Source organism: Coregonus lavaretus (assembly GCF_964263955.1).
Source record: "Coregonus lavaretus genome assembly, contig: HAP1_SCAFFOLD_359, whole genome shotgun sequence".
Taxonomy (NCBI): domain Eukaryota; kingdom Metazoa; phylum Chordata; class Actinopteri; order Salmoniformes; family Salmonidae; genus Coregonus; species Coregonus lavaretus.
The window spans coordinates 260,834-287,446 of NW_028161076.1; the positions used below are offsets into that span (position 1 = coordinate 260,834).

The following is a 26,613-nucleotide window of genomic DNA, read 5'->3' on the forward strand; positions in this document are numbered from 1 at the left end:
CAGGCCAGAGGTGGATGAACGCAATGCCCTCGTTTGGTTGTAGGGACTGATCAGAGCCTGAAGGTACGGAGGTGCCGTTCCCCTCACAGCTCCGTAGGCAAGCACACATGGTCTTGTAGCAGATGCGAGCTTCAACTGGAAGCCAGTGGAGTGTGCAGAGGAGCGGGGTGACGTGAGAGAACTTGGGAAGGTTGAACACCAGACGGGCTGCGGCATTCTGGATGAGTTGTAGGGGTTTAATGGCACAGGCAGGGAGCCCAGCCAACAGCGAGTTGCAGTAATCCAGACAGGAGATGACAAGTGCCTGGATTAGGACCTGTGCCGCTTCCTGTGTAAGGCAGGGTCGTACTCTCCGAACGTTGTAGAGCATGAACCTACAGGATCGGGTCACCGCCTTGATGTTAGCGGAGAACGACAGGGTGTTGTCCAGGGTCACACCAAGGCTCTTCGCACTCTGGGAGGAGGACACAACGGAGTTGTCAACCGTGATGGCGAGATCATGGAACAGGCAGTCCTTCCCCGGGAGGAAGAGCAGCTCCGTCTTGCCAAGGTTCAGCTTGAGGTGGTGATCCGTCATCCATACTGATATGTCTGCCAGACATGCAGAGATGCGATTCGCCACCTGGTTATCAGAAGGGGGAAAGGAGAAGATTAGTTGTGTGTCGTCACCGTAGCAATGATAGGAGAGGCCATGTGAGGATATGACAGAGCCAAGTGACTTGGTGTATAGCGAGAATAGGAGAGGGCCTAGAACTGAGCCCACGTGGTGCGGAGACAGCTTCTCGCCACCCCACTTGGTAGGAGCGACCGGTCAGGTAGGACGCAATCCAAGAGTGAGCCGCGCCGGAGATGCCCAGCTCGGAGAGGGTGGAGAGGAGGATCTGATGGTTCACTGTATCAAAGGCAGCAGACAGGTCTAGAAGGACAAGAGCAGAGGAGAGAGAGTTAGCTTTAGCAGTGCGGAGAGCCTCCGTGACACAGAGAAGAGCAGTCTCAGTTGAATGACCAGTCTTGAAACCTGACTGGTTTGGATCAAGAAGGTCATTCTGAGAGAGATAGCAAGAGAGTTGGCTAAAGACGGCACGCTCAATAGTTTTGGAGAGAAAAGAAAGAAGGGATACTGGTCTGTAGTTGTTGACATCAGAGGGATCGACTGTTGGTTTTTTGAGAAGGGGTGCAACTCTCGCTCTCTTGAAGACGGAAGGGACATAGCCAGCGGTCAAGGATGAGTTGATGAGCGAGGTGAGGTAAGGGAGAAGGTCACCGGAAATGGTCTGGAGAAGAGAGGAGGGGATAGGGTCAAGCGGGCAGGTTGTTGAGCGGCCGGCCGTCACAAGTCGCAAGATTTCATCTGGAGAGAGAGGGGAGAAAGAAGTCAAAGCATATGGTAGGGCAGTGTGAGCATGACCAGCAGTGTCATTTGACTTAACAAACGAGGATCGGATGTCGTCAACCTTCTTTTCAAAATGGTTGACGAAGTCATCCACAGAGAGGGAGGAGGGGGGGGGGGAGGATTCAGCAGGGAGGAGAATGTGGCAAAGAGCTTGTAGAGAGGAGGGAGTGAAAAGATGCCAGGTCCGCAGGGAGTCTAGTTTTCTTCCATTTCCGCTCAGCTGCCCGGAGCTCTGTTCTGTGAGCTCGCAATGAGTCATCAAGCCACGGAGCTGGAGGGGAGGACCGAGCTGGCCGGGAGGATAGGGGACATAGAGAGTCAAAGGATGCAGAAAGGGAGGAGAGGAGGGTTGAGGAGGCAGAATCAGGAGATTGGAGGGAGAAGGATTGAGCAGAGGGAAGAGATGATAGGATGGAAGAGGAGAGAGTAGCGGGAGAGAGAGAGCGAAGGTTGCGACGGCGCATTACCATCTGTGTAGGGGCAGAGTGAGTAGTGTTGGAGGAGAGCGAGAGAGAAAAGGATACAAAGTAGTGGTCGGAGACATGGAGTGGAGTTGCAGTGAGATTAGTAGAACAACAGCATCTAGTAAAGATGAGGTCAAGCGTATTGCCTGCCTTGTGAGTAGGGGGGGACGGTGAGAGGGTGAGGTCAAAAGAGGAGAGGAGTGGAAAGAAGGAGGCAGAGAGAAATGAGTCAAGTGTAGACGTAGGGAGGTTGAAATCCCCCAGAACTGTGAGGGGTGAGCCATCCTCAGGAAAGGAACTTATCAAGGCGTCAAGCTCATTGATGAACTCTCCAAGGGAACCTGGAGGGCGATAGATGACAAGGATATTAAGCTTAAATGGGCTAGTGACTGTGACAGCATGGAATTCAAATGAGGAGATAGACAGATGGGTCAGGGGAAAAATTGAGAATGTCCACTTGGGAGAGATGAGGATTCCTGTGCCACCACCCCGCTGACCAGATGCTCTCGGGGTATGCGAGAACACATGGTCAGACGAGGAGAGAGCAGCAGGAGTAGCAGTGTTTTCAGTGGTAATCCATGTTTCCGTCAGCGCCAAGAAGTCGAGGGACTGGAGGGTAGCATAGGCTGAGATGAACTCTGCCTTGTTGGCAGCAGAACGGCAGTTCCAGAGGCTGCCTGAGACCTGGAACTCCACGTGGGAGGTGCGTGCAGGGACCACCAGGTTAGAGAGGCAGCAGCCACGCGGTGTTAGAACGTTTGTGTAGCCTGTGCGGAGAGGAGAGAACAGGGATAGGCAGAGGCATAGTTGACAGGCTGCAGCAGATGGCTACAATAATGCAGAGGAGATCGGAATGAAATGAACTAAACATCTGGGAAAGGAGAGAGCGGGGCCTCCCTCACCACAACTCCCAAATATAACTCTCCCAACTTCCACCTCAGAAACTATAATTGTTGTAAACTACAGCGGTTCAATGTTTTCTAGGAATAGACTAACTTAGTTTATTCAGCTAGCTAACTAGGTGCAGTATTATTCCGTGAAAATCGTCCGGGCACCTCGTCATAAGACGCCACAGCCAGCTAGCATGCCGGACTCCAACAACACGGTTCAGCGCCAATACTCGGCCACAACAAACCACCAGTGTATCAACACGCAAGCAGATCGTTCGTATCCGTGTCTAACGTTGTGGGTTAGTCCCGACAGCTTGAGCGAGTCCGTCGTCAACTTATTCAGCCAGTTAGTTAGCTAGAATAGTTAGCAAACTAGCTAGCCATTGCTTTCAGACAAAGAAGAACCCCTCCTATCACGGCACGAACACACAGAGAGAGCCAAACTAACGTTAACTAGTCACCCATGTCCCGAATTCCTTGAACGACTCGGGCTATCAATATGTAAAAAAACAAAAAAAACACAAATGTAGGTTATGACTTACCCCTAGCAGCTACTGTTAGCTAGCCAAGTGCAAAGCTAGCCACTGAATTGACTCAGCCAGTTCGCGTCTGTTCGCTCGGTCGTTCCAGCTATTGTTTACTAGTAGCTATCCAGGTAGCAACAAGCTAGCTAAATTTCAAGCACAGTAGCCACTTGCTACCTAACGTTAACGGTTCAGACAATGAGGTTAGAAAACAGCTGAATGGTAGGCAATTATTGTATGTAATTATTGTAGGCAGCCAGCTGGCGTAATTACAGGCACTCTCAGGCGTGAAACAACTATACCGTTGCTAATAGCTACTCGCCAGCTAGTCCAGGTGGTGGGTTAGCTAGCTAGCTTCGTGCTACACCCGGCACAGCCGAATACAATACTAACCTACAATAATTACATACAAAAACCCACGATACCTACCTACAGTACCTAACTACAATCTAAATACATAGTTTAAGCCTTACTCGACAAAGCCCAAGCTATGTATAAAGCCAAGCTTACCCGACGCCAAGCTTACCCGACGACCTCCTCCTTCGACCGACCAGGATGGAAATAGATAATTATTGCCATTGACAATATGTAAAAATAGCCTACACATTAAGCAAACAAATAAAAACATTGCAGCACACAAATATCCTGATAAAAATAAATATCCTAACTTGGTTGGTCACCTACACGCTCATAGCCCTAACCAGGCCAGGCCAGAGTAAAAACAAACTGATAGAAATCTGCCCTGAAACAAAAATACTTAATGTGCAGCGTGGCCTGTCTGCAACGAACTTGAAACATTGTATCAACTATTAACTTGGTCCAGCCTGAAGCTTGCTAGCAAACTTGCACATTGTATAAAATATTCTGGGCCCTCAGAGTTTCCCGAGCCAGTGAGCTCCAGACAGACAGACACAGCTGGAGGCTATTTTGCGTAAGGGATAAGAAGTAATCAGGAAGGCCTTTTTTATGACATTTCCACCGGATCAGAGCATTACTGTGTTTTCCCCTTTCATGCTGAGTGGTTATCGAAAGGTAGAGAGCTGGAAAGATTTTCCAAATAGGCTACGCTGAGGAACTATTGTCATTCTCAAAACGATGTAAAAACAGACTTTGTTTACTTGCTGTTTGAGGTGAAGAAAACATGACTTTGAGAAGCTCCACAGCTCATTAGTGGTGGTGCGTTAAGCCAATCAGTAATACTATCAGATCCCCAAATAGGCACATTTATAGGCCTACATTTGCGCGCAGGCCAGGTAGCCTATAGGCCTATTCTATGCGTAATCAGGTGTGTGTCCTTACTTAAGATTGACAGGAGTGCTCCAAACAAAATACAATTAATAAATTGACAACTCGTAAATGTAATGAAATAAACCCCCAAAAAATACTCACAAGTGTAGCCCTGCAAGTGCGCTCTGCAAACAACGTGTCCACTCCTATAATGACAACGGTAAGACTGGAATAATAATAATTTATAATATACTGAAATCATTAACATAAATTACCATAACCAAACAAACATCGTAGATGATAAATTATGGTAATTAACAGTAAATGTACTACTGGTGATACTGGTGGCCTCCACAATGGATTAGTCCACTCAGACAGGCGTGACTCAGACAGGCGTGACTCAGACAGGCGTGACTCAGACAGGCGTGACTCAGACAGGCGTGACTCAGACAGGTGTCTCGTGTGCCGTAACAATTGTTTTATTTATTTGCCAAAAGGGCATCAGTTACATCGGCAAGGGAACACACACTCTCGCTCGACTAAAAAAATCTTGGTCGACCAACATTCTATCGACCAAACAATCGACCAGTCAACTAAATGGGGTCAGCCCTATCTGTGACCAACGGATGCATATCTGTAATCAATAGATTAGGGCCTAATTAACATTTCAGTTGACTGATTTCATTATATGAAACGTAACTCAGTAAAATTTTTGAAATTGTTGCATGTTGCGTTTTATATTTTGTTCAGTGTAGATAATGGACATGGCCATTTAAGTTGACATTCGACGGTGGGTGGGCCGGCCGGCAGCCATCCCTTTGGTTTTCATTACAAGTTTTATATTTCTATGATTGAAATGACACGTTTTTAGATAATTAATGTTAAATGTCATAATTGTTATTACAAATCATCAGTTTATTTTGTCCAGTGATGAAGACATGGATGTCTCATGGTGTGGTGGGGAATGCAAAATGGATCAACTTTGACCACCTTTATCTCCTGAATGTTTTGGCATTCCGGTCCCAAATATCACTTTGTGACCACTTCTTCCAGGGGTAAACACGTATGGAAAGTTTTGTTGAAATCAAAAGGGATGCTGTCAAAAAGTGCCTGAATTCAAATGGATTTCCCCTCTAACTATAGCCATCTACTAAATCTCTCACCTTAGAGGGTCCTTCTCTCATCTTCTTCATCTGGGCCCGTATCTCTAAAGAATTTTTGTGCAAAAAGTGGCTCCTAGCGGCCAAATTCTAAGAAAATTCTCAGAGGCATGACGTTTTCTTAGAATTTCCCCTAAAAGTGACACGAAAATCCCAGTTAATATAAAAGCTATTCCTCAAGAGTCCTAGCGCTTAAAAGGGCTCCTAAGGCGAGATCTGCTAAGAGCAGGGAAGAGGACTTTTAGTGGCTTAGGAGTTACCCTAAGCAGCTGCACAAAATGGCCAACAGAGGAGGCAGGAGAGATGTCCTGCAAACACTGGATGACAGGGAATTATTGAGACGCTACAGATTGGATCGTGCAGGAATCATGTTTGTGGTGGATCTCCTTAGAGATGCAATTACTTCACCAACTCGACGCCACAACGCTATTACACCGGAGAAGAAAGTAATCACAACCCTGAGGTATTTGGCAACAGGGAAAATGCAACAATGCAGCAGTGATGACTTGGGTCTGTCCCAATCCTCCGTCAGCAGAGTCATCACCCAAACACTGACAGCTTTGTCACAACCTAATATTGTGACACAATTTGTTTCATTCCCGCTGGATGCCCGCACTTTACACACACATAAAAGGGCATTTATGGACATTGCAGGATTCCCTGGCGTTGTGGGTGTAATTGATGGAACACATGTGAGAATAATTGCGCCATCAGAGGACGAGGCTGTCTTTGTTAACAGGAAGAATTTCCACAGCATCAATGTGCAAATAGTGTTCAATGCGGCCTGGAAGATTTTGGACATTGTGGCTAAATGGCCAGGCTCCACACATGATGCGAGAATGCTCTCCGAGAGTGGCATCAGACAGCTTTTTGAGAGACGCTATGTGCCAGCTAATTGCCACTTGTTAGGGGACAGTGGCTACCCATGCAAACCATGGCTCCTTACACCTTACCTCCAGCCACGCCAAGGGCCCCAACTAAACTATAACAGGTAAGCCAAACAATACAAAAATCATGGAAATGAAATGCAAGCAATATGTTAGAGCATCCAAGTAGTGCAATATTTCCATCAAATAATTAAAGGTCTGTATTCTATTGTAGGGCCCACAAGACAACAAGAGCGGTGGTGGAGCGTGGCATAGGCCAGCTTAAGAGGCGCTTTCATGTTCTCCACGGAGAGGTGCGGCTGAGGCCTGAAATAGTCAGCAAAGTCATCATAGCCTGTGCAATATTACACAATATTTGCAAGGTTAGACAGATTGCAGAACCTCTGGAGGATGGCGATGAGGATGAGGATGGAGACAACGATGAGGATGGTGGTGAAGAAGATATTGACATTCCACAGGGGAACCTAGCCCAGAGTGGACTGCCTTACAGGGCAAACTTCACAAATTTACATTTCAGGCAAGCTGTAGCCCCATGTCATTTGAGAACTTGTGATGGTATTAAGAACTACCACAGTTTTACTGCACATCACCTGCAACTGTTAAATGCAAGACACAGAACACAATCTCTAAATGGTTTATTTTTTAGGTGTTCAATTTTAAGGCGGTAGTACTCCTCCTGAAGGGAAAGGACTTTTTTTTGTTGTTCAAACACATCAATTGTGAGTTGCAATCTTCTCTCCTGCAGGGATGCTGACGGAGCAGGTGCTGCGGATGGGAATGGTGTTTGATCCGCCGGGCTATCCTGAGTAGCAGCTGCAGATGGTTCAGGCGGCAAACTTGATGGGCCCGGTTCTTGTGATGGCTCCATGCTACAGAAATACATAGGCCTAGTTTAATTATTGTTTTGATTAAATTAATTTAATACAATGAGCATGGATAACACATGAAATGGCTTCTGCAATGAATAAACACTGTTGATATGAATAACCCTGTGTCCTACCTTTGCTGCATTTCAAGGGCCTGCATCATTGACGTGTCAATGCCTGTTGGCAGCCCGGTGACACTGACCTCAGAGTGTCCCAGGACTTGAAAGACAGTGTCGGCCACCTGGGACAGCCGCTTTGCAGGTGGTCCACCCCCTAGAAAGAAACAGTCAATGAACACAGTACTTAGGCATGTAAATTAACTTTGCCAGCAGGAGCAAATTGCCAGATTATGTGGTAGGCCATAGTATTTTGCTCACCTGTGAGTGAGGATTCCCGCTTGTGTGCTGCAATCTCATCTTTTGCCTTGGACTGCAGCACATACCACCTTTTCTCACAATCGTCGCCTGTCCGCACCACCAGTGGAAAAGAGGCATTGATTGTTTGGGATATTGTGTCCCAGGCGCGCCTCTTGCCTTGGCTAGTGACAGTTGGGCCAAATTTTCCTCGTAACATACCTTTATGTTCGTTCACCAACTGGGCCAGCAACAAACCTTGCTCCTCAGTCCAGTTCGGCTTGCGATTCCTTTTTTTCTCCATTTTCTGTGTTTGTAGGATATTTGTTAACAAGCCTTCATAAATAGACCAGCCAGCAATCACAGACATTGTTAAAAGCTGAGCTGTGTTACCCTCGTTAAGTTCACACTGAGTTGTAACGTTGCAATTTCTACTTCATTAAGGACAGCCCCTTGAGATAGGCCATCTTGTTTTCAATGGGGTCCATATGGAAGTGAAAGTACAAAATATGCCAGCTAGGATATTAATATGAGCAAATGAGACACAAATCATTTTTTGAACAGGGTGTAATGAGCTTAAGTTTTCACATATTTTAGATTCTAATGTTAGGCTATAACCCCTACAGCTTACTATTCATTTTCCAGATATTTTCTTGAATGTGAAATATTATTTACAATTATAGTCTGCATAAGATTAGAGTGTATAATTATGTTTATTGATTTGAGGGTACATCCTTTGCTCATTATCACCAAAAGTTCATTTTCATCAAACTTGTAGGATCAACCAATCACGGCTTTTGAAATGATGACTCATACCTAGCAACGGGGTCAACCACACCTCCTCACTAAGATAGGATTTTTCATCCATTCCTGGCTCAGAGTTCACTGAAAATGTTCTGGAATCACTTCTAAGCTAAAACTCCTGGCAAGGAATTTTTAGGTTAAGTTAGGAGCTCTCTGAGAGGATTCTCAGAATCTTTAAGGATACGGGCCCTGGTCTTTATACTTAACCAGTTCAGCGTCCAGACGGGAGATCTTCTGATCCATAGACTCCGCCCTGGTATCCACCTACATCACAGAGCTCTCAGTTAATCACTGATTTATCAATAAATACTATCTAAACTAAAAGCACAGATACCACGGTCCTTCCTTTAAATGACATGTTTGGGCTAAACTGAAAGAAAACGCAGCCCCATGGACAGTTCCCAGAGAGGCTTGCAGCTAGGAGAGACCTGGAGAGACAACAGGAGTAGCTAGTTACATCGCTGCAATAGCCTGACCACGTTGGGAAAGCAGACAGTTTATTATCTGTTTGACCCAAGATAGAAATAACCCTAACCCTAACTTGCTGAAGTGAAATTATCACATCCAGGGAAATGGCTCTACAGTTGAACAGTAATGTGATTAGTTAGATGTTGTTGTTGGAGAGATGTTCTGTTGTTTTGATTTTGACAGATGGACAACCTATCGCTAGGTAACGTTAGTTGGCTAATTTTAGCTATAAACAAGCACACCACCAGACAAGACTTACATTTCCTATGCAATCCGATAGATTAGGAGGAGGTGCTTTAGGTTTTCCCCGACCAAATATTCTGTTCATTTTGACAATATATAACTCCCAGAAGCCTTTTAACCTGTCATAAAACACAAAGCATCCAAATATATCTACACCACCGCTGAACACACCCGGAAGCTGCGGTACCTACACAAAGTGATGCTGTTGGTAATGACGGTAGCCAATGAAGTTTGAGAAAAGTTCGCCCTCGTGTGGTGAGAACAGGCGCTGCACATGAAGTATTTTTGTTTCAGGGCAGATTTCTATTAGTATGTTATTACTCTGGCCTGGCCTGGTTAGGGCTAAGAGCGTGGGGGTGACCAACCGAGTTAGAAACCATGAATGAAAACAGTGATTATGAAAACAGTGATTATGAAGTTACACAAAAGGAAAAGGAATAGTTCAGTTGTAACATGGTTATTACAGTCAGTGCTTAATTGTAAATCGGGAGGTGCTGGAACAAAAAATGAGCGCGAGAGGGGGGTGACCTGGGGAGCTCAGAGGTACTGGAATGCATGAGAAAAAAGATAACCTTTTATAATAAAGCATTGCATGCATATCATCGCATTGCATTTGGTTCCGGGGAAAAGTTGGCCATCTATTAACACATTTAATGCAATTGATTGGAGACTTTGGCAGAATGTTTTTTAATACCACACAAATTATCGAAATCACTACTTTGACACTGAGAAACTGAGAATCTGATATCAATACAAACGATCTTGTGTTTAATCCATCAATCGCCTAGGCCTAGGTGTGTGGAGACAGACACATTGTGGGCTTTTTATTTATTTATTTCACCTTTATTTAACCAGGTAAGCCAGTTGAGAACAAGTTCTCATTTACAACTGCGACCTGGCCAAGACAAAAGCAAAGCAGTATGACAAGGAAATGATAGTCCTAAAAATGCTTTCCAGTTTCACTGACTCACCCAATGATTGCAGCCCACTCGCAGGTGATGGTCGATGCATTCGTGGCAAAAGCCTATCGCTCTTTTGTTTTACTAACAATATTTGGAAATTGATCAAGTATTTTGGTAGGCTACAGCAGACAGATTAGTATTCTCTTTTCAGCAGGAGCCATTTCCTTAACAACCTGTGTTTTCCTGCGATTGTATTTGAAATATTGCGAAAGGCCTGTTTTGTCTGCATGCCGTTTGTTCACTGACAGATTTGCCGTTCCCGACTAGGCTATGCCTTGTTGTTGGGCTACACACAATCCACAGCTAGGCTCAAAAAAAAAAGAAGAAGCTATTGATCCTCTGTGGCTAAATTATAGGCCGTCTCGTGGTGTAGTAGGCTATTCTGAATGACGTCTCGTGGTGTAGTCGGCTATTCTGAATGATTATAGGCCTTCTCGTGGTGTAGTCGGCTATTCTGAATGACTTCTCGTGGTGTAGTAGGCTATTCTGAATGACGTCTCGTGGTGTAGTCGGCTATTCTGAATGACGTCTCGTGGTGTAGTCGGCTATTCTGAATGACTTCTCGTGGTGTAGTAGGCTATTCTGAATGACTTCTCATGGTGTAGTCGGCTATTCTGAATGATTATAGGCCTTCTCGTGGTGTAGTCGGCTATTCTGAATGACGTCTCATGGTGTAGTCGGCTATTCTGAATGACTTCTCGTGGTGTAGTAGGCTATTCTGAATGACTTCTCGTGGTGTAGTAGGCTATTCTGAATGACTTCTCGTGGTGTAGTAGGCTATTCTGAATGACTTCTCGTGGTGTAGTCGGCTATTCTGAATGACTTCTCGTGGTGTAGTAGGCTATTCTGAATGACGTCTCGTGGTGTAGTCGGCTATTCTGAATGACGTCTCGTGGTGTAGTCGGCTATTCTGAATGACGTCTCGTGGTGTAGTCGGCTATTCTGAATGACGTCTCGTGGTGTAGTCGGCTATTCTGAATGACGTCTCGTGGTGTAGTCGGCTATTCTGAATGATTTCATTTATTTCTGAACAGTAATTCTATAACTTTGGCAAATGTACCAGGGGTGCTGCAGCTCCTCTGCTGCTGTGATTCTATAAGGAAATAAATGATGAAGTGCAACGCTGGAGAGATGACAGTTGCAGGCATGTCACCTTGTTTTTCTTGGGCACTGGGATGATGGTGGTCTCCTTTAAGCATTTACATTACATTTACATTTACATTTACATCATTTAGCAGACGCGCTTATCCAGAGCGATTTACAAATTGGTGCATTCACCTTATAGCCAGTGGGATAACCACTTTACAATATGTTTTATTATTATTTCTTTGGGGTGGGGTAAGGTGGGGTAGAAGGATTACTTTATCCTATCCCAGGTATTCCTTAAAGAGGTGGGGTTTCAAGTGTCTCCGGAAGGTGGTGAGTGACTCCGCTGTCCTGGCGTCGTGAGGGAGCTTGTTCCACCATTGGGGTGCCAGAGCAGCGAACAGTTTTGACTGGGCTGAGCGGGAACTGTGCTTCCGCAGAGGTAGGGGAGCTAGCAGGCCAGAGGTGGATGAACGCAATGCCCTCGTTTGGGTGTAGGGACTGATCAGAGCCTCAAGGTACGGAGGTGCCGTTCCCCTCACAGCTCCGTAGGCAAGCACCATGGTCTTGTAGCAGATGCGAGCTTCAACTGGAAGCCAGAGGAGTGTGCGGAGGAGCGGGGTGACATGAGAGAACTTGGGAAGGTTGAACACCAGACGGGCTGCAGCGTTCTGGATGAGTTGTAGGGGTTTAATGGCACAGGCAGGGAGCCCAGCCAACAGCGAGTTGCAGTAATCCAGACGGGAGATGACAAGTGCCTGGATTAGGACCTGTGCCGCTTCCTGTGTAAGGCAGGGTCGTACTCTCCGAATGTTGTAGAGCATGAACCTACAGGATCGGGTCACCGCCTTGATGTTAGCTGAGAACGACAGGGTGTTGTCCAGGGTCACGCCAAGGCTCTTCGCACTCTGGGAGGAGGACACAACGGAGTTGTCAACCGTGATGGCGAGATCATGGAACGGGCAGTCCTTCCCCGGGCGGAAGAGCAGCTCTGTCTTGCCGAGGTTCAGCTTGAGGTGGTGATCAAGCAGGTGGGGAGGTGGGGACTTCAGCCTGGGACTCGGAGAGGGAAAGCAGCTGGTTGTCCGGAGCAGCCAGAGGAGGTCAGAGACCTGGCAGTGTGGTTCCAGGACAACAACCTCTCCCTCAACGTCAGCAAGACAAAGGAGCTGATCATGGACTACAGGAGGGGCAAACGCCCCATTCACATCGACAGGGCTGAGTGGAGCGGGTCGAGAGCTTCAAGTTCCTCATTGTCCACATCACTAAGGAATTAACACGGTCCACACACATTAACACAGTTGTGAAGAGGGCCCTGTGTAGCTCAGTTGGTAGAGCATGGCGCTTGCAACGCCAGGGTTGTGGGTTCAATTCCCACGGGGGGCCAGTATAAAAATAAATAGTATGCACTCACTAACTGTAAGTCGCTCTGGATAAGAGCGTCTGCTAAATGACTAAAATGTAAATGAAGAGGTCACATCAGTGCCTCTTCCCCCTCAGGATATTTGGCATGGGCCCTCAGATTCTCAAAAGGTTCTACAGCTGCACCATTGACAGCATCTTGACTGGTTGCATCACCGCCTGGTATGGCAACTGCTTGGTATCCGACCGCAAGGCGCTACAGAGGGTAGTGCGTACTGCCCAGTACATCACTGGGGCCAAGCTCCCTGCCATTCAGGACCTCTATACCAGGAGGTGTCAGAGGAAGGCCCCAAAAAATTGTCAAAGACTCCAGCCACCCAAGTCATAGATGGTTCTCTCTGCTACTGTTCTTTCTGCTAATGCACGGCAAGCGGTACCAGTCCACCAAGCTAAACAAGACTGCTAAATAGCTAATCAAATGGATACCCGGACTACCTGCATTAACACTTTTTTTAACTAACTCTCTTGCATTGACTCTACCCACACACTGACTCTATCCACACACTGACTCTATCCACACACTGACTCTACCCACACACTGATTCTATCCACTAACTGACTCTATCCACACACTGACTCTACCCACACACTGACTCTATCCACACACTGATCCACACACTGACTCTACCCACACACTGACTCTATCCACACACTGATCCACACACTGATCCACACACTGACTCTACCCACACACTGACTCTATCCACACACTGATCCACACACTGATCCACACACTGACTCTATCCACACACTGACTCTACCCACACACTGACTCTATCCACACACTGATCCACACACTGACTCTACCCACACACTGACTCTATCCACACACTGACTCTATCCACACACTGACTCTATCCACACACTGACTCTATCCACACACTGACTCTACCTACACACTGACTCTACCCACACACTGACTCTATCCACACACTGACTCTATCCACACACTGACTCTATCCACACACTGACTCTATCCACACACTGACTCTACCCACACACTGACTCTATCCACACACTGACTCTATCCACACACTGACTCTATCCACACACTGACTCTATCCACACACTGACTCTATCCACACACTGACTCTACCCACACACTGACTCTATCCACACACTGACTCTATCCACACACTGATCCACACACTGACTCTATCCACACACTGATCCACACACTGACTCTATCCACACACTGACTCTATCCACACACTGACTCTATCCACACACTGACTCTATCCACACACTGACTCTATCCACACACTGACTCTATCCACACACTGACTCTATCCACACACTGACTCTATCCACACACTGATCCACACACTGATCCACACACTGACTCTATCCACACACTGACTCTATCCACACACTGATCCACACACTGACTCTATCCACACACTGATCCACACACTGACTCTATCCACACACTGATCCACACACTGACTCTATCCACACACTGATCCACACACTGACTCTATCCACACACTGACTCTACCCACACACTGATCCACACACTGACTCTACCCACACACTGACTCTATCCACACACTGACTCTATCCACACACTGACTCTATCCACACACTGATCCACACACTGACTCTACCCACACACTGACTCTATCCACACACTGACTCTATCCACACACTGACTCTATCCACACACTGACTCTATCCACACACTGACTCTATCCACACACTGATCCACACACTGACTCTATCCACACACTGACTCTATCCACACACTGACTCTATCCACACACTGACTCTATCCACACACTGACTCTATCCACACACTGACTCTATCCACACACTGACTCTATCCACACACTGATCCACACACTGATCCACACACTGACTCTATCCACACACTGACTCTATCCACACACTGATCCACACACTGACTCTATCCACACACTGATCCACACACTGACTCTATCCACACACTGATCCACACACTGACTCTACCCACACACTGACTCTATCCACACACTGACTCTATCCACACACTGACTCTATCCACACACTGACTCTATCCACACACTGACTCTATCCACACACTGACTCTATCCACACACTGATCCACACACTGACTCTATCCACACACTGATCCACACACTGACTCTATCCACACACTGATCCACACACTGACTCTATCCACACACTGACTCTATCCACACACTGACTCTATCCACACACTGATCCACACACTGACTCTATCCACACACTGACTCTATCCACACACTGACTCTATCCACACACCGACTCTATCCACACACTGATCCACACACTGACTCTATCCACACACTGACTCTATCCACACACTGACTCTACCCACACACTGACTCTATCCACACACTGACTCTACCCACACACTGACTCTACCTACACACTGACTCTACCCACACACTGACTCTACCCACACACTGACTCTATCCACACACTGACTCTATCCACACACTGACTCTATCCACACACTGACTCTATCCACACACTGATCCACACACTGACTCTATCCACACACTGACTCTACCTACACACTGACTCTACCCACACACTGACTCTATCCACACACTGACTCTATCCACACACTGACTCTATCCACACACTGACTCTATCCACACACTGACTCTACCCACACACTGACTCTACCCACACACTGACTCTATCCACACACTGATCAACACACTGACTCTACCCACACACTGATCCACACACTTACTCTATCCACACACTGACTCTATCCACACACTGACTCTATCCACACACTGACTCTATCCACACACTGGCTCTATCCACACACTGACTCTATCCACACACTGATCCACACACTGACTCTATCCACACACTGATCCACACACTGACTCTATCCACACACTGACTCTACCCACATACTGACTCTATCCACACACTGATCCACACACTGACTCTACCCACACACTGACTCTATCCACACACTGACTCTATCCACACACTGACTCTATCCACACAACGACTCTATCCACACACTGACTCTACCCACATACTGACTCTATCCACACACTGATCCACACACTGACTCTATCCACACACTGACTCTATCCACACACTGACTCTACCCACATACTGACTCTATCCACACACTGATCCACACACTGACTCTATCCACACACTGACTCTATCCACACACTGACTCTATCCACACACTGACTCTATCCACACACTGACTCTACCCACACACTGACTCTATCCACACACTGACTCTATCCACACACTGACTCTATCCACACACTGACTCTATCCACACACTGACTCTATCCACACACTGATCCACACACTGACTCTATCCACACACTGACTCTATCCACACACTGACTCTATCCACACACTGATCCACACACTGACTCTATCCACACACTGACTCTATCCACACACTGACTCTACCCACACACTGACTCTACCCACACACTGACTCTATCCACACACTGACTCTATCCACACACTGACTCTACCCACACACTGACTCTATCCACACACTGACTCTATCCACACACTGACTCTACCCACACACTGACTCTACCCACACACTGACTCTATCCACACACTGACTCTATCCACACACTGATCCACACACTGACTCTATCCACACACTGACTCTATCCACACACTGACTCTATCCACACACTGATCCACACACTGACTCTACCCACACACTGACTCTATCCACACACTGACTCTATCCACACACTGATCCACACACTGACTCTACCCACACACTGACTCTACCCACACACTGACTCTACCCACACACTGACTCTATCCACACACTGACTCTACCCACACACTGACTCTATCCACACACTGACTCTATCCACACACTGACTCTATCCACACACTGACTCTATCCACACACTGATCCACACACTGACTCTATCCACACACTGATCCACACACTGACTCTATCCACACACTGATCCACACACTGACTCTATCCACACACTGACTCTATCCACACACTGACTCTATCCACACACTGACTCTATCCACACACTGACTCTATCCACACACTGACTCTATCCACACACTGACTCTATCCACACACTGATCCACACACTGACTCTATCCACACACTGATCCACACACTGACTCTATCCACACACTGATCCACACACTGACTCTATCCACACACTGACTCTACCCACACACTGATCCACACACTGACTCTACCCACACACTGACTCTATCCACACACTGACTCTATCCACACACTGACTCTATCCACACACTGATCCACACACTGACTCTACCCACACACTGACTCTATCCACACACTGACTCTATCCACACACTGACTCTATCCACACACTGACTCTATCCACACACTGACTCTATCCACACACTGATCCACACACTGACTCTATCCACACACTGATCCACACACTGACTCTATCCACACACTGACTCTATCCACACACTGACTCTATCCACACACTGACTCTATCCACACACTGACTCTATCCACACACTGACTCTATCCACACACTGACTCTATCCACACACTGACTCTATCCACACACTGATCCACACACTGATCCACACACTGACTCTACCCACACACTGACTCTATCCACACACTGACTCTACCCACACACTGACTCTATCCACACACTGACTCTATCCACACACTGACTCTATCCACACACTGATCCACACACTGACTCTATCCACACACTGACTCTATCCACACACTGACTCTATCCACACACTGATCCACACACTGACTCTATCCACACACTGACTCTATCCACACACTGACTCTACCCACACACTGACTCTACCCACACACTGACTCTATCCACACACTGACTCTATCCACACACTGACTCTACCCACACACTGACTCTATCCACACACTGACTCTATCCACACACTGACTCTACCCACACACTGACTCTACCCACACACTGACTCTATCCACACACTGACTCTATCCACACACTGATCCACACACTGACTCTATCCACACACTGACTCTATCCACACACTGACTCTATCCACACACTGATCCACACACTGACTCTACCCACACACTGACTCTATCCACACACTGACTCTATCCACACACTGATCCACACACTGACTCTACCCACACACTGACTCTATCCACACACTGACTCTATCCACACACTGACTCTATCCACATACTGACTCTACCCACACACTGACTCTATCCACACACTGACTCTACCCACACACTGATCCACACACTGACTCTATCCACACACTGATCCACACACTGACTCTACCCACACACTGACTCTACCCACACACTGACTCTACCCACACACTGACTCTATCCACACACTGACTCTACCCACACACTGACTCTATCCACACACTGACTCTATCCACACACTGACTCTATCCACACACTGACTCTATCCACACACTGATCCACACACTGACTCTATCCACACACTGATCCACACACTGACTCTATCCACACACTGATCCACACACTGACTCTATCCACACACTGACTCTATCCACACACTGACTCTATCCACACACTGACTCTATCCACACACTGACTCTATCCACACACTGACTCTATCCACACACTGACTCTATCCACACACTGACTCTATCCACACACTGATCCACACACTGACTCTATCCACACACTGATCCACACACTGACTCTATCCACACACTGATCCACACACTGACTCTATCCACACACTGATCCACACACTGACTCTATCCACACACTGACTCTACCCACACACTGATCCACACACTGACTCTACCCACACACTGACTCTATCCACACACTGACTCTATCCACACACTGACTCTATCCACACACTGATCCACACACTGACTCTACCCACACACTGACTCTATCCACACACTGACTCTATCCACACACTGACTCTATCCACACACTGACTCTATCCACACACTGACTCTATCCACACACTGATCCACACACTGACTCTATCCACACACTGATCCACACACTGACTCTATCCACACACTGATCCACACACTGACTCTATCCACACACTGACTCTATCCACACACTGACTCTATCCACACACTGACTCTATCCACACACTGACTCTATCCACACACTGACTCTATCCACACACTGACTCTATCCACACACTGATCCACACACTGATCCACACACTGACTCTATCCACACACTGACTCTATCCACACACTGATCCACACACTGACTCTATCCACACACTGATCCACACACTGACTCTATCCACACACTGATCCACACACTGACTCTACCCACACACTGACTCTATCCACACACTGACTCTATCCACACACTGACTCTATCCACACACTGACTCTATCCACACACTGACTCTATCCACACACTGACTCTATCCACACACTGATCCACACACTGACTCTATCCACACACTGATCCACACACTGACTCTATCCACACACTGATCCACACACTGACTCTATCCACACACTGACTCTATCCACACACTGACTCTATCCACACACTGATCCACACACTGACTCTATCCACACACTGACTCTATCCACACACTGACTCGATCCACACACTGACTCTATCCACACACTGACTCTATCCACACACTGACTCTACCCACACACTGACTCTATCCACACACTGACTCTACCCACACACTGACTCTACCTACACACTGACTCTACCCACACACTGACTCTACCCACACACTGACTCTATCCACACACTGACTCTATCCACACACTGACTCTATCCACACACTGACTCTATCCACACACTGATCCACACACTGACTCTATCCACACACTGACTCTACCTACACACTGACTCTACCCACACACTGACTCTATCCACACACTGACTCTATCCACACACTGACTCTATCCACACACTGACTCTATCCACACACTGACTCTACCCACACACTGACTCTACCCACACACTGACTCTATCCACACACTGATCCACACACTGACTCTACCCACACACTGATCCACACACTGACTCTATCCACACACTGACTCTATCCACACACTGACTCTATCCACACACTGACTCTATCCACACACTGACTCTATCCACACACTGATCCACACACTGACTCTATCCACACACTGATCCACACACTGACTCTATCCACACACTGACTCTACCCACATACTGACTCTATCCACACACTGATCCACACACTGACTCTACCCACACACTGACTCTATCCACACACTGACTCTATCCACACACTGACTCTATCCACACACTGACTCTATCCACACACTGACTCTACCCACATACTGACTCTATCCACACACTGATCCACACACTGACTCTATCCACACACTGACTCTACCCACACACTGACTCTATCCACACACTGACTCTATCCACACACTGACTCTACCCACATACTGACTCTATCCACACACTGATCCACACACTGACTCTATCCACACACTGACTCTATCCACACACTGACTCTATCCACACACTGACTCTATCCACACACTGACTCTACCCACACACTGACTCTATCCACACACTGACTCTATCCACACACTGACTCTATCCACACACTGACTCTATCCACACACTGACTCTATCCACACACTGATCCACACACTGACTCTATCCACACACTGACTCTATCCACACACTGACTCTATCCACACACTGATCCACACACTGACTCTATCCACACACTGACTCTATCCACACACTGACTCTACCCACACACTGACTCTACCCACACACTGACTCTATCCACACACTGACTCTATCCACACACTGACTCTACCCACACACTGACTCTATCCACACACTGACTCTATCCACACACTGACTCTACCCACACACTGACTCTACCCACACACTGACTCTATCCACACACTGACTCTATCCACACACTGATCCACACACTGACTCTATCCACACACTGACTCTATCCACACACTGATCCACACACTGACTCTATCCACACACTGTCTCTATCCACACACTGACTCTATCCACACACTGACTCTATCCACACACTGACTCTATCCACACACTGATCCACACACTGACTCTACCCACACACTGACTCTATCCACACACTGACTCTATCCACACACTGATCCACACACTGACTCTATCCACACACTGTCTCTATCCACACACTGACTCTATCCACACACTGACTCTATCCACACACTGATCCACACACTGACTCTACCCACACACTGACTCTATCCACACACTGACTCTATCCACACACTGATCCACACACTGACTCTACCCACACACTGACTCTATCCACACACTGACTCTATCCACACACTGACTCTATCCACATACTGACTCTATCCACACACTGACTCTATCCACACACTGACTCTACCCACACACTGACTCTATCCACACACTGACTCTACCCACACACTGATCCACACACTGACTCTATCCACACACTGATCCACACACTGACTCTACCCACACACTGACTCTACCCACACACTGACTCTACCCACACACTGACTCTATCCACACACTGACTCTACCCACACACTGACTCTACCCACACACTGACTCTACCCACACACTGACTCTACCTACACACTGACTCTACCCACACACTGACTCTATCCACACACTGACTCTATCCACACACTGATCCACACACTGACTCTATCCACACACTGACTCTATCCACACACTGACTCTATCCACACACTGACTCTATCCACACACTGACCACACACACACACACACTTTCACACTCACCACATACGCTGCTGCTACTGTCTATTATCTATCCTGTTGTCTAGTCCCTTTACCCCTACCTACAGTATACTGCTGCTACTGTCTATTATCTATCCTGTTGTCTAGTCACTTTACCCCTACCTACAGTATACTGCTGCTACTATCTATTATCTATCCTGTTGTCTAGTCACTTTACCCCTACCTACAGTATACTGCTGCTACTGTCTATTATCTATCCTGTTGTCTAGTCACTTTACCCCTACCTACAGTATACTGCTGCTACTGTCTATTATCTATCCTGTTGCCTAGTCACTTTACCCCTACCTACAGTATACTGCTGCTACTGTCTATTATCTATCCTGTTGTCTAGTCACTTTACCCCTACCTACAGTATACTGCTGCTACTGTCTATTATCTATCCTGTTGTCTAGTCACTTTACCCCTACCTACAGTATACTGCTGCTACTGTCTATTATCTATCCTTTTGCCTAGTCACTTTACCCCTACCTACAGTATACTGCTGCTACTGTCTATTATCTATCCTTTTGCCTAGTCACTTTACCCCTACCTACAGTATACTGCTGCTACTGTCTATTATCTATCCTGTTGTCTAGTCACTTTACCCCTACCTACAGTATACTGCTGCTACTGTCTATTATCTATCCTGTTGTCTAGTCACTTTACCCCTACCTACAGTATACTGCTGCTACTGTCTATTATCTATCCTGTTGTCTAGTCACTTTACCCCTACCTACAGTATACTGCTGCTACTGTCTATTATCTATCCTGTTGTCTAGTCACTTTACCCCTACCTACAGTATACTGCTGCTACTGTCTATTATCTATCCTGTCGACGTTCCTATTGATCCTAGACTATGGGGACATCGTCTATATCAGGGGTGTCAAACTCATTTTAGCTCAGGGGCCACATGGAGGAAAATCTATTCCCAAGTGGGCCGGACCGGAAAAATCATGGTATATATAACTTAAAAACAACAACTTCAGATTGTTTTATTTGTTTTAATACGATCAACATACAACATAAAGCTGGAGCCTGAGGACAGTGTGTCCAAAATAGTACAAGCACAACATCACTATTAATCATAAAACACGTCAAGTTTATTTGAAAATTCTAAAGAAAAAGAACACACAAACACACAATGCCTCAGTGATTAACAGAACAGTTTCACAGATCACAGAACTATATCAGGGTGTCATTTCTCAGGCAGAAATGTAGATAAAAATAATGAAATCATGTTCCCCAAACAAGTGCAAGAACCACAGAGTCAAGAATAGGTTAAATATACAAATAAAATAAAATCAATTAAAAACAATAGCACATCAACATAAAAACATATAAACATAAATCTGAAAGCGTTGCTCAAACTCCCGTAACAGTCCCGTTATTTTATCTTTGAACCGCTTCATGTCTGCCACATGTTGGGTCGCGCACACATTTTTCAGACAGGGGAAGTGAGCTGCATCACCACCGGCAAGTTGCGTCTCCCACAATGACAGCTTCAACTTGAAAGAACGTATGCTGTCATAATACTGCGTGACAACTTTGTTGCGCCCTTGCAGCTGTTTGTTCAAGTTATTCAGGTGCTCTGTAACATCCAACATAAATGCAAGGTCCTGCATCCATTCTGCGGAATGAAATTCTAACACTGGTTTGCCCTTTTCTTCCATGAACTGTTCAATTTCTTCTCGTAAATCAAAGAAACGCCTCAGCACAGCACCTCGGCTTAACCATCTTACCTCAGTGTGGTATGGCAGGCCATAGATGTGGTCTTTCTCTCTGAGACGGCTGACAAACTGACGGTGATTCAGGCTTCTGGATCGGATGAAATTAACAGTTTGGATGACCACCTTCATGACGTTATCCATCTTTAATGACTTGCAACACAAAGCCTCCTGGTGCAAAATACAGTGAAAAGTCAAAAAATCACGTCCTCCATTTGCAGATTGCACTTTCTCTCTGAACTTTGTCACAACGCCTGCTTTTTTCCCGATCATTGAGGGCGCACCATCTGTAGCCAGGCTGACAGCGCGGGACCAGTCCACTCCGACCCTGTCCAGCGCGCCGACGAGTGCGGTAAAAATATCAGCTAATATAGTTAGGGCTAGGGTTAGGGCTAATAGAGTTAGGGCTAGGGTTAGGGCTAATAGAGTTAGGGTTAGGGCTAGGGCTAGGGTTAGGGCTAGGGCTAGGGCTAATAGAGTTAGGGCTAGGGCTAGGGCTAATAGAGTTAGGGTTAGGGCTAATAGAGTTAGGGCTAGGGTTAGGGCTAATAGAGTTAGGGCTAGGGTTAGGGCTAATAGAGTTAGGGCTAGGGTTAGGGCTAATAGAGTTAGGGCTAGGGCTAGGGCTAATAGAGTTAGGGCTAGGGCTAGGGCTAATAGAGTTAGGGCTAGGGCTAGGGCTAGGGCTAATAGAGTTAGGGCTAGGGCTAGGGCTAATAGAGTTAGGGCTAGGGCTAATAGAGTTAGGGCTAGGGTTAGGGTTAGGGCTAATAGAGTTAGGGCTAGGGTTAGGGCTAATAGGGTTAGGGCTAGGGTTAGGGCTAATAGGGTTAGGGCTAGGGCTAGGGCTAATAGGGCTAGGGTTAGGGCTAGGGCTAATAGAGTTAGGGCTAGGGCTAGGGCTAATAGGGCTAGGGTTAGGGTTAGGGCTAATAGAGTTAGGGCTAGGGCTAGGGCTAATAGAGTTAGGGCTAGGGCTAGGGCTAGGGTTAGGGCTAGGGCTAGGGCTAATAGAGTTAGGGCTAGGGCTAATAGGGTTAGGGCTAGGGTTAGGGCTAATAGTGGAGATTGTTGTAGATAACCCTACCTGTGGTGGAGTAGTCTCTGTTGTAGATAACCCTACCTGTGGTGGAGTAGTCTCTGTTGTAGATAACCCTACCTGTGGTGGAGTAGTCTCTGTTGTAGATAACCCTACCTGTGGTGGAGTAGTCTCTGTTGTAGATAACCCTACCTGTGGTGGAGTAGTCTCTGTTGTAGATAACCCTACCTGTGGTGGAGTAGTCTCTGTTGTAGATAACCCTACCTGTGGTGGAGTAGTCTCTGTTGTAGATAACCCTACCTGTGGTGGAGTAGTCTCTGTTGTAGATAACCCTACCTGTGGTGGAGTAGTCTCTGTTGTAGATAACCCTACCTGTGGTGGAGTAGTCTCTGTTGTAGATAACCCTACCTGTGGTGGAGTAGTCTCTGTTGTAGATAACCCTACCTGTGGTGGAGTAGTCTCTGTTGTAGATAACCCTACCTGTGGTGGAGTAGTCTCTGTTGTAGATAACCCTACCTGTGGTGGAGTAGTCTCTGTTGTAGATAACCCTACCTGTGGTGGAGTAGTCTCTGTTGTAGATAACCCTACCTGTGGTGGAGTAGTCTCTGTTGTAGATAACCCTACCTGTGGTGGAGTAGTCTCTGTTGTAGATAACCCTACCTGTGGTGGAGTAGTCTCTGTTGTAGATAAGCCTACCTGTGGTGTAGTAGTCTCTGTTGTAGATAACCCTACCTGTGGTGGAGTAGTCTCTGTTGTAGATAACCCTACCTGTGGTGGAGTGGTCTCTGTTGTAGATAACCCTACCTGTGGTGGAGTAGTCTCTGTTGTAGATAACCCTACCTGTGGTGGAGTAGTCTCTGTTGTAGATAACCCTACCTGTGGTGGAGTAGTCTCTGTTGTAGATAACCCTACCTGTGGTGGAGTGGTCTCTGTTGTAGATAACCCTACCTGTGGTGGAGTAGTCTCTGTTGTAGATAACCCTACCTGTGGTGGAGTAGTCTCTGTTGTAGATAACCCTACCTGTGGTGGAGTAGTCTCTGTTGTAGATAACCCTACCTGTGGTGGAGTAGTCTCTGTTGTAGATAACCCTACCTGTGGTGGAGTAGTCTCTGTTGTAGATAACCCTACCTGTGGTGGAGTGGTCTCTGTTGTAGATAACCCTACCTGTGGTGGAGTAGTCTCTGTTGTAGATAACCCTACCTGTGGTGGAGTAGTCTCTGTTGTAGATAACCCTACCTGTGGTGGAGTAGTCTCTGTTGTAGATAACCCTACCTGTGGTGGAGTAGTCTCTGTTGTAGATAACCCTACCTGTGGTGGAGTAGTCTCTGTTGTAGATAACCCTACCTGTGGTGGAGTAGTCTCTGTTGTAGATAACCCTACCTGTGGTGGAGTAGTCTCTGTTGTAGATAACCCTACCTGTGGTGGAGTAGTCTCTGTTGTAGATAACCCTACCTGTGGTGGAGTAGTCTCTGTTGTAGATAACCCTACCTGTGGTGGAGTAGTCTCTGTTGTAGATAACCCTACCTGTGGTGGAGTAGTCTCTGTTGTAGATAACCCTACCTGTGGTGGAGTAGTCTCTGTTGTAGATAACCCTACCTGTGGTGGAGTAGTCTCTGTTGTAGATAACCCTACCTGTGGTGGAGTAGTCTCTGTTGTAGATAACCCTACCTGTGGTGGAGTAGTCTCTGTTGTAGATAACCCTACCTGTGGTGGAGTAGTCTCTGTTGTAGATAACCCTACCTGTGGTGGAGTAGTCTCTGTTGTAGATAACCCTACCTGTGGTGGAGTAGTCTCTGTTGTAGATAACCCTACCTGTGGTGGAGTAGTCTCTGTTGTAGATAACCCTACCTGTGGTGGAGTAGTCTCTGTTGTAGATAACCCTACCTGTGGTGGAGTAGTCTCTGTTGTAGATAACCCTACCTGTGGTGGAGTAGTCTCTGTTGTAGATAACCCTACCTGTGGTGGAGTAGTCTCTGTTGTAGATAACCCTACCTGTGGTGGAGTAGTCTCTGTTGTAGATAACCCTACCTGTGGTGGAGTGGTCTCTGTTGTAGATAACCCTACCTGTGGTGGAGTAGTCTCTGTTGTAGATAACCCTACCTGTGGTGGAGTAGTCTCTGTTGTAGATAACCCTACCTGTGGTGGAGTAGTCTCTGTTGTAGATAACCCTACCTGTGGTGGAGTGGTCTCTGTTGTAGATAACCCTACCTGTGGTGGAGTAGTCTCTGTTGTAGATAACCCTACCTGTGGTGGAGTAGTCTCTGTTGTAGATAACCCTACCTGTGGTGGAGTAGTCTCTGTTGTAGATAACCCTACCTGTGGTGGAGTAGTCTCTGTTG

At 46.8% G+C, this 26,613-nt stretch overlaps 1 protein-coding gene and 2 long non-coding RNA genes across 4 annotated transcripts in view; 1 reads left to right on the top strand and 2 right to left on the bottom strand.

Annotated features, from left to right (window-relative positions):
• LOC311121120 (charged multivesicular body protein 5-like) overlaps positions 1–9,371 on the bottom strand; it is a gene marked incomplete at its 3' end in the record, with an annotated part of 44,865 nt that extends 35,494 nt beyond the window's left edge. Inside the window, exons 1-3 of the mRNA XM_084195652.1 lie at positions 9,296–9,371; positions 8,758–8,832; positions 5,662–5,691 (exon numbers count right to left, since the gene is read on the bottom strand). Of these exons, the coding sequence (XP_084051778.1) occupies positions 5,662–5,691; positions 8,758–8,832; positions 9,296–9,364 (174 nt within the window). The 5' untranslated portion in view covers positions 9,365–9,371. The remainder of the gene's footprint in view (positions 1–5,661; positions 5,692–8,757; positions 8,833–9,295) is intronic.
• Positions 6,607–7,375, top strand: LOC311121123. The gene is made up of 3 exons (XR_014612238.1): positions 6,607–6,649; positions 6,760–7,062; positions 7,291–7,375. It is a non-coding gene; the product is annotated as an uncharacterized lncRNA (long non-coding RNA).
• On the bottom strand, positions 7,164–8,214 carry LOC311121122. Of its 2 annotated transcripts, none has more exons than XR_014612236.1 (2): positions 7,546–8,214; positions 7,164–7,414 (listed from the first exon to the last, which is right to left on the bottom strand). It is a non-coding gene; the product is annotated as an uncharacterized lncRNA (long non-coding RNA). The 2 variants fall into 2 exon arrangements; XR_014612237.1 differs by having other exon boundaries at positions 7,164–7,432.
• Positions 9,372–26,613: the final 17,242 nt, after the last annotated feature.